Here is a 9,983-nt window from a genome sequence, read left to right as displayed (position 1 = left end):
TACGCCCACCGAGAGACTGAGCCACACCTGTTGAACTGGCGCAGAGAAAGACTTGAGAAAGACCTTCCCCCTATGAATAACACCAACACTGATGGCTCGAGAAAGTGCCACCAAATACGTGAGCCAGGTCTCCAAACTAGCAAGAGCACCGGCAAACCATCTCCTAATTCAGATCCTGCACCTGGCAGAGGGCTGACCAGACCACACAGGACACACCAGGAAGGGTGACACACAGGGAGGGACACACAAGGGCACAGTGACGGCCCAAGAGACCAGGAGCATCCCTGAAGCCACACTGTGGCTTCTTGTCTTCACACTACAACCAGCTCCGACACAGGGCCCCACGATATTTCAGCAGTCACCCCACCCCCTCCAACGCACATGAAGCGCTGGGGCTGAGCTCCTAGTACTTTTATGGCTAAATACACACAATAGAATGTTTCTAAAGGGATGGAGAGAGACATAATGGAAAGCATAGGGCTTTCAAGTTATTTGAGCGTTGCCAAGTCCTGGGGGCACCCATGTCTCCTGGGATTGCTTGCTGGTGGCAGAGCCAGCAAGCCCTAAGACTTCATGAGAGCCAGTAGGCTTTCCCATGGAGGGACCCACAGCACCGTGGGTGGTGGCTTGCGTGGCTGTACCAGATGGCAAGTTACTATCTCTCTAGCCTCACGTCAGGAGGACAGCAAAGGGGCCGCAGCTGTTACTTCTAAGGAACATCCGAAGGGCAGAATGTAAAGAGAACTGTGGCTTATCCAAGGATGGGTGACGATGCTTAGGTCAGACCTGCGGCCTGGTTCCAAGCCGCGTGCACGGCTACAGCTAGATGCTAGTAGTACATTTGTGATCACACACAGGCACACACTCACACGCACATTCTGAACAGGAGAGGACAATTTCATTCCAAAGGCAAGACGGGAGGGGAAAAAAGCCACTCAAGAATTTCAGTAATTCAATAATTTATTCCTCTAAAAAAGTGTAAAAGTATATAGCTCTCATCCACAAGGTATATATGAATGACATTTAAAATGGAGGCCTTTTATTATTGTTTCTTTTATCAAAGTCTTAGTGTACTGTACCAGCGCTGTACTGTAGTTTTTTTTTTTAAATGAACTTCACATGTTTTTGTATTCTCTCAAATTGTTTGCTGTATATAAAAGAAGCTCACTGCAAAATGCTGGAAGGAAAAAGGAAACAAAAGTAATTCAGAACTTCCCAGAAATGTACAGCTTTTACATTTTAAAAAGGTTCTGAAATATACATACAAGCATGCTGCACAATCCCACACCTCCCGCCCACCGCCCCTTTTAGTTCAAACCATGGTGAGAGTTCTGATTTCTGCAGAATTTCCAAAATTGAAAATAAAAAAAAATAAAATAACTTCTCACTCTGTAGCAAATCCAGGGCTTGTACATTTCAGATTAATTCAGTAAAAAACTCACAAGTAAAATAATGCATATTTAAGGGAAATATTATACAGACTTTTTTCACACAGAAGTACATAATAAGATTTTTTAAAATCTATTGCCATTCATTTATTTTTGCACAAAAACGTATAAATATGTCACCAGCTTTTCTTAACTTAAAAAACTTAAATAAGACACCAGATGAAAACTACCCTTTGCTGCCTCTTTTTTTTTTTTTAATTTTTGTAGGGTTTTCTGTTTTTTTGTGTTTTTTTTTTCCTGCTTAGAATTGCATTTCTAGAGAAGAAAAGCCCCTGCATTAAAAACAGCCCATTAAAAAAAAATTCAAAGTTATGATGAATTCTGGGAAAAAAAGCAACCCCAAAGTGGTAAAAGATTACAAATATCTACTTTACAGTTTGTCTTCTCCCATGATAATTTTATACAAGTTTACAATCTTCACCATCTTATGCTCTTCAAAAGGCCTTGAAATTTTCCTTTCTGATTAAGAAAAAATAGCACTGCAATATTTTTAAAGTCAATTTTACACTGTACACATTAGATACAAATGGTTTTGATATATCGGATTTTTTTAATCTATACATTGCGAAAGTCGCCCCTCCCCCCCTTCAATGGTGGTGCAGAGAGAACACAATTATCATTTACAAGTTGTTTCTCTGCGTTCACCTTCCCACCGCACAACCTTTTCAATATAATGTTTTAAACGTTAGATTATTTCAAGAAAAATACTTTTACAAAATCATATCAATTATTACACTTTCCTCTTTTGTTAATAAGCAGGACATAGAAGTCTCTTGGAAGAACGTTTACAATCTGCATGACTCCACAGTGGGCAAGAGCTCAGTGCCGGGTGGGCCTGGGAGGGATCCAGCCGCCGGCTGCCCGCTGCCCACAGCCGGGCAGAGACAGCGTGGCAAACCCAACCCTCCGGGCCTGGCGTGAGGAATCACACAATACTTCAATTAGCCAGTAATGCTTTAAAAAGGCATTTTTATAAAAGTCCCACCATGAAGGCTCAACTTCAAGTACTAATTGTAACGGTTAAGTTGTAATATTTCTTTGAAATAATATTCCTATGGTCCAGAAAAAGTTCACCATATTTGTAACTGATTTTATTAGCAAACACCTTGGATTGTGGTATGCACAAGTCCCTGTGATCTAATGGGAGGAGAGACCTGGCTTTCGGTAAGAATTCTCTAGAAAAGACATTTCCATGTGACTGTATGTATATAAAGCTGATTGAAGTAATTGCCTCCTCGGCTCTGGGTTGAGCTTGATCACCCTGGGTATAAAAGTGTCACCCTTACAAAAGGCTGGCCACGTGGCACGGCACAGCTTTGAAAACCCAGTTTGTCCTTAACAAAACTTGCACTGGTGGCTGCGGCACTGTCACTTCCCACATGATCGCCGATTTGCCGCCACTCCTTTTCTGGCTTCTGGGACAGAGGTATGTAGTCAGAGAACCCTACCGTGGATCTTAGATGGGTTTCAGCTACTGTACCTGGTCCTCAAGAATTAAAAAAAATCCAATGAAAATCACAAAAAAGGACAAAACAAAATAAATAAACAAGACGAAGCTGTCCGCAGACCTTTCGTATGTACACGCACAGGTATGAGAGCAACCTAAGCACTGGCGCCATCGGGATGGGGGCGTGATGGGGAGCGAACCCAGTGCTGAGTCGCGTACTGGAGGTGGCGCAGGGCTTTAAGAATCCCAGGTATGGAGTTCAGGTAACCCACAGGCCACACACCAACAGCTAGAGGACTTCGTCCAAAGGGCTGGACAGAGGCTGAGAACAGACTCTTGTGCAAAAGGACACTGCCTCCTCTTCTGTTTTCCTCTTCAAAGCCACCAACAGCCACCGCTGCCCGTGGGCTGCACACCACATGCTCGCTAAAAGCCACTGCTTATGGAAATTTCCAGGTCCATGTGAGACGTATCAAGGAGTCACTGTGGCAATGAACACTGCAGAACGGACCGGGCCTGCGGACCAGGCCTGCTGAGGCGCGTCACAGCGCAGGACTGTGGAGAGTGGTCAGGAGAAAAGGGTGCGGCCCTTGCACAGTGCCGCAGTTCCTCAGAGTGAGGCGAGGAGAGAAGGGACTGAGCCAGAGAGAGAGAACAAGTGCTTTCCATTAAAGTATATTCATGATGGCGTTGTACAACTGAGTGAGCACCACGAAGTGGACGGGAAGGCAGGAAGTACGGTCCTGGGTGGCCGGATTGCACGTGAGCCAGGACAGCGCGTTGTACTGCTCCAACACAAACCTGCCAGAGAGCACACAGATGAGCGTGTGTGCGCACAGGGGCACCATGCACATGGTGGCAGGCAGAGGCCCAGCTCTGCCTCCATCCTTGAGGAACGCTCTGATCTCTATGGTAGCTACTGAACTGTAAGATGAGGTGAGTGACTGGTGTTAAATGATTGGATTGTCTAAGGCAAACATCATGTCTGAGAAGTATTTCACAAATATGCTGAAAGATGTGGTGAGCAAATAGCACATTTTAACACAGCGTCACCAAAGACAAACTTCATGACTTTGTTTCTGCCATTTTATTGTGGCTACAAGAAACTTTTTCTCTGCAAGTCAGAGTCTTGCCTTGTAGCACAGGCTGGCTTCAAACTTGAGATCCTCTTATCTCAGGCTCCTGACTGCTGAGATTACAGGCCTTTGTCACTATGCCCAACTCAAAAATTTTTAGTTAGGGGCTGGGATAGTGGCTCAGTGGTAGAGCGCTTGCCTTGCATGCCTGAGGCCCTGGGTTCGATTCCTCAGCACCACATAAGCAAAAAGGAAAAAGCCGGAAGTGGCGCTGGGGCTCAAGTGGTAGAGCGCTAGCCTTGAGCTGAAGAGCTGAGGGACAGCGCCCAGGCCCAGAGTTCAGGCCCCACAACTGGACCCAAAAAAAAAAAAAAATTTTTTTTTAGTTAGACATGAGGCTCAGCATAGTACCCTTTTGTTAAGACAGGTCCCAGAAGCCAAATTTAAGTTGCTTGGGGTTTTGTTTCATTGAAAAGAGAATTTTCTCAAGAATAGAAAGACTTCTTTATGGCCGGCTCAAGACAGTGCAGGATAATGAATTCCCAAGTGCAGAATTCATGTTCCAATGGGATTAATTATGTCATCTCTGACGAGTGTTGATGGAAGCCAAGCACCGCAGTTTCCAGTCACCTCACTGCCTCACCCACCCCGTCCTAACCACCGCAGCACCGCAAACACCACTCTGAACAGGCAGGCGGGCAGGCACCTGCAGGACCGAGCAGTGTGGCCCACCCCACACCGGCCGGGGGACGGAGGTCCTGCACTTGACCAGACACCCCAGCTCTGCCCCAGCAGCTGCCTCTCCTCCACTGCACCACCTTATTCAAGACACTGTAAAACCCCTGCACAAGGGTAGTTCCAATGGACTGCTGTGGATCTACCTTAAAACATCAGAGGTTGTCTTGGAGTCCAGAGGGTGAGGGACCCGCTGCGAGTTCCTGACAGGGAGAAGTTCGTCCGTCTGTGCTACAGAGATGTGGTGATGGAGTGATGCCTGGGGAAAGAACAAAGACCATTAGCCTCCAATGCCGAGAAGCAACCACCTGGCAGAGGAGTAGAGGACAGGGCCCATGCAGCGGGGAGCAAGTCCAGGAGAGCACAGCCCCATAGCCAGCCCTGACTTGTAGCCCTAATCATTGAATATACAGAAAAAATAGTTCCATGTACCCACTCTCCAAGCCAAACTATCACCACTATTTGTTGAGTAGTTAGTTTATCTTTGTGGATTATTTTTAAACAAAAACCATTATCATGAATAATATTACAAATGTAAAGACTTGTAAATAAAGACCTTTAAAAGCTGTGACAGATATCATGCACAATAAAAAACTCATAATGATTCCTTAATATCATTGGCAAGTAATCTATTAATAATTTTTCCTGATAATTTCCAAGTCCCCCTGAAGTTGCGAGGTAGCCTGGCCATGTGCTGCATGAGGATGGAGTCTGCAGACGCAGTCCAGACACGGCGCGTCCTACTGGTGCTTCTTGCCGTGCAGGCCCATGTGCGTAATTCACATCTATGCATCACAGACACACACAGAACAGTTCTGGTGCTGGGTAGCTAGTGCCCTACTGTATGGGTGCACACAGACCAATCAGCCGCTTGTTGATGGACATTTAAGGGTCATTCTAGTCAAACTTCACAGAGGTCATTTTTGGGGGAAGTGGTTATTTGAGTTGGGGGTTCTTGCTGTACTACCAAGGCTGGTCTTGAACCTGAACTCTTTAAAGATTCTGGTAACCTCTGTGCCTCAGTCTCCTGAACACTGGGGTTAGACATGTATACATCGTTTCTTAGGAAGGCCTGCTGATCCAGGGACACATGCAGGCTGCTTGCACTCAGCACTGCCCACCCCCCACCACACCAGGCCCCTCCCCTGCTCTGCCACCAGAACATCAGGTCCAACCTTTCTCTGCCAAACGGTACATGACACACACTTAGATGGAATACACTGTAAGCTACCTCACACAATCTGTAGGACAGAAATTCGTGTTTTTAACCCTTAAAATCTGAATTTAAAGGTTCCAAGAAATAAACCCAAGTGTGAATGTGAGATCTGTGTGTGGAGTGTAAACTCAGGGCCTCATGCTTATTAGGCAAGTGCTCTACTACTTGAGTTCTATCTCCAGCCCATTTTAACTTTCAGATAAGGTCTAATCCTTTTTGTTCAGGCTGGCAAAGAGTTCCCTGTACCTCTCACTTAGCTAGGATTATAAGCATGCACCACTTTAACCAGCTGTAATATGTGTGATTTTTTTTTTTTTGGTCGGTCATGGGGCTTGAACTCTGGGCCTGGGGGCTGTCCCTCAGCTCTTCAGCTCAAGGTGAGCACTCTACCACTTGAGCTACAGCGCCACTTCCGGTTTTCTGGTGGTTTATTGGAGATAGGCGTCTCACAGTCTTTCCTACCCAGGCTAGCTTTGAACCGTGATCCTCAGATCTCATCCTCCTGAGTAGCTAGGATTACAGGCGTGAGCCACCAGCGCCCGGTAATATGTGCGATTTTTAACCACTCTCACCTTCTCTAAGGAAGTGTGTTGACACACCAGGGCAGGGGAAAAGGATACCTAGTTACCGATAGGTTCCACTCACGTTTCACAAATTTCAACTATGACACTACACCAACCTTTAGGAAGAGAGGGCACTGGTTCTGTGCCTGCGGACATGATGACCAAAACCACTGGGGCAACTTCTCAGCTTTGGCAGTTGATACAAAGTACCCAAGGGCCAAAGGCTGCTGCTTGAGCTCCTCTGGAGCCTCTCTAGAGAGCAGCCGCTCACCCTGGCTCTGAAAAACAAGAACCAAAGCATAGTCAGCACATAGTAGCAGATACCAACCCCTGCCTGGCACAAAAGCCCCAGGGGCCTGAGAAAGGTAAACTGGAAAGGCCCTGTCTCTGCAGCACATGGGACAGTGGAGAGAACTAGAGCTCCACACCTGTGAGGCCAGAATCGTCCCAGCTACTTTACAATGTAAAGGCAGGTGGACAAACTGTGGCAACAGAGTAGTGCACCAACTGTCCACCACCCCTTGACCTTAAGCAGGAATTACCAAGAGGCTACTTGTCTGCACATGGCGCTGATCTTAAGAGCTGCTCAGGGCGTAGCTGGTAATGTGCACAATGCCCTTAAGAGAGTCTCTTATCTATCTTATAATCTGCAACTCAACACTTTCCTCAGTAATTTCTTTGTTTTTAAAAACTCTGCATTTGGAGGGAGAAAAATCATCCTCAATTGTACCCGTTATACCAATTCCAAGTAGGTTAATAAAATCTTGCTGTACCTCGAGAATACCATTTCTCCTTAAAAAAAAAAAAAAAAAAATTCCAGTCCTGGGCCTTGAACTCAGGGCCTGGACACTGTCCCTGAGCTTTCGTGCTCAAGAATTGTACTTTACCACTTTGAGCCACAGTTCCACTTCTAGCGTGGTGTGTGCGTGGGGGAGGGAGGGGTTAACTGGAAATAAAGAGTCTCACTGGCATTATTGCCTGGGCTGGTTTCAAATTGTGATCTTCAGTCTCCCGAGTAGCTAGAATTACAGGCATGACCCACCAGCACCCCACCTCTTTCACCTTTTCTAATGTCTTAATTGGATATTAAAGAATAATTAAGGAAAAGCTCAAAAAGCTTTTTGGCCACTTGGTTGCAGGTACGCAGGATGAAAGGCCAGCTGACCAGTGCTGTTTAACTGTGAGAGTCAGTCAAAAGCTTGAGGGGCTGAGGCTCCCACAAAGGGAGGAAATGCAGCATGCCTATTTCTTATAAAACTACTAATACAGGGCTGGGAAGGTGGCTCAATGGTAGAACACTTGCCTTGCATGCCTGAGGCCCTGGGTTCGATTCCTCAGTACCACATAAGCAAAAAGAAAAAAGCCGGAGGTGGCACTGTGGCTCAAGTGGTAGAGCGCTAGCCTTGAGCTGAAGAGCTGAGGGACAGCGCCCAGGCCCAGAGTTCAGGCCCCACGACCGGACCCAAAAAAAAAACAAAAAAACAAACAACTACTAATACAATGCAATATGCCAGTCTCTTGTAAAACGAATAGTATATTTCAATGAGCAATAATGTTGTGTTAAGAGAACAATGAGTTATAGCAACAGGGACTGTTATTTCTACTTCGCAGAGAGTAATGAGGGCTGTCTGGGGTCCTAAGGGCAGCATACAGACCAGCACAAGGCAGCTGTAGGCACAGACGCAGGGACAGTCTTAGCAGCTATGCCATTCTCCTCCACAGAAGTCCTGGCAGAAGTCCTACTGTAAAATGATCCACTATACAACTTGTGCTTTTGGTTCCAGTGAATAATCAATTGTCCTTACCTGGCTACAACTATAAAAGAAATGCATCTAAAATCTCCTCCTCACAGAAGACAGCAGTGGGAGCAGGCAGAAGGATGGGGGTGGAGTAAGTTCCTCAGCCACACTTTTACTCACTCTGTGACTAAGTTAACCTTTAAATGTGCTTTCTTTAGATTGTCCTGTAATGAACTCAGTGCTGGTAATACAAGTCCCACAGGACAGAAATCTATGGTCATGTCTATGCTTGTGTCTAAAGAAATGTAGTTACTTATATGCAATCAGTCTAAGACACTACACATATATGTACTTTTCTATGACTTGACCCCATAATCTCAAAGCACTGTTAATAAAATGCACAATATAGTGAGGAGGCGTGAATCACCTCGCTGTGAGGCCAGGCTAACATGTACTGTGGCAGAACTGTTCGACAGTTAAATCTCCACTAATCCCCTGCCAAGATCCCTGGTATACTTGTTGATTAAACTAGCTGTGAGTGCTGGATTTTCCCTTAATACTCTGGCATGAAACTGGACATTTTTATAAAATCCACCTCCTGATGACTCTTGATACTCCTGCAGTTTGGCTCCAGACAAGACTGGGATTGTGTAAGCAAAGGTTCCCAATGCTGGGAGGACTCAGTCAGACTCCCTGCCAAATAAGCCATATGTCCACAACTAAGTTCTGTACATGAAGCATACGTAGGGCTACTGGACTAGATGCTAAAAACCAGTAAAGGAAAACAAAATAACTTGGAAGTATCAAGCAACCAGAAAATGGTTTTACAAAAAAAAAAAAAAATCTCATAAAACTTTTTTTTTTTTTTTGGGGGGGGGGGGGGGGGGGTGGTCCAGTCGTGGGGCCTGAACTCTGGGCCTGGGCACTGTCCCTCAGCTCTTCAGCTCAAGGCTAGCGCTCTACCACTTGAGCCACAGCGCCACTTCTGGCTTTTTTCTTTTCTTTTCTTTTTTTTTTTTGCTTATATGGTGCTGAGGAATCGAACCCAGGGCCTCAGGCATGCAAGGCAAGTGCTCTACCACTGAGCCACCTTCCCAGCCCCTCACAAAACTCTTGATTTAGATCTCCAGAGCATAAAGGAAGAGAATAAAAATCTGTCTAAGCCTGTGCTACTTACTAGCTACTCAGGAGGCTGGGATCACAGTCTGAAGCCAGCCCAGGCAGAAAAGTCTCTGAGAATCTTTTCTTTTCTTTTTTTCTTTTTTTTGGCAGTTGTGGGGCCTGAACGCTGTCCCTGAGCTCTTCAGCTCAACGCTAGCACTCTACCACTTGAGCCACAGTGCCACTTCTGGCTTTTTCTGCTTATGTGGTGCTGAGGAATCGAATCCAGGGCAAGCACTCTGCCTCTGAGCCACCTTCCCAGCCCCATTTCTGAGAATCTTATCTCCAATTAAACAGCAAAAGCCAAGCTCATGTGGTAGAGTGCTAACCATGAGTGAAAAAAATTCAGAGTTTCCAGATCCTGAGTTCAAATCCCATGTACACACACACACACACACACACACACACAATCTCATGTCTATAGTAAAATTATTCAAGACAGATAAATGAACAAATAACACATTTCTTCTGAAGGGCTGCCTTTTATGCACAATGAAGTGGAACACCATGTCCCCACAGCAGCTCTGTAAGCCCTGGACACAAGGAAGATGGTACACTCAAGAAAGGATTATTCTCCCAAGGGCTGTACTGTCCTTAC

At 45.8% G+C, this 9,983-nt stretch overlaps 1 protein-coding gene across 2 annotated transcripts in view; it reads right to left on the bottom strand.

Moving 5' to 3' along the window:
- Positions 1-1,107: 1,107 nt before the first annotated feature.
- Med13l (mediator complex subunit 13L) overlaps positions 1,108-9,983 on the bottom strand; it is a 198,195-nt gene continuing 189,319 nt past the window's right edge. For both annotated transcript variants that reach the window (XM_042669550.1, XM_042669551.1), the window contains exons 29-31: positions 6,602-6,763; positions 4,853-4,965; positions 1,108-3,696 (exon numbers count right to left, since the gene is read on the bottom strand). In XM_042669550.1, the coding sequence (XP_042525484.1) occupies positions 3,564-3,696; positions 4,853-4,965; positions 6,602-6,763 (408 nt within the window). In that variant the 3' untranslated portion in view covers positions 1,108-3,563. The remainder of the gene's footprint in view (positions 3,697-4,852; positions 4,966-6,601; positions 6,764-9,983) is intronic.

This window comes from Dipodomys spectabilis, unplaced genomic scaffold (assembly GCF_019054845.1).
Source record: "Dipodomys spectabilis isolate Male_0828 unplaced genomic scaffold, ASM1905484v1 ptg000499l, whole genome shotgun sequence".
Taxonomy (NCBI): domain Eukaryota; kingdom Metazoa; phylum Chordata; class Mammalia; order Rodentia; family Heteromyidae; genus Dipodomys; species Dipodomys spectabilis.
Note: the sequence above shows the minus strand (reverse complement) of the source record. Positions and strands in the feature narration are given on the sequence as shown.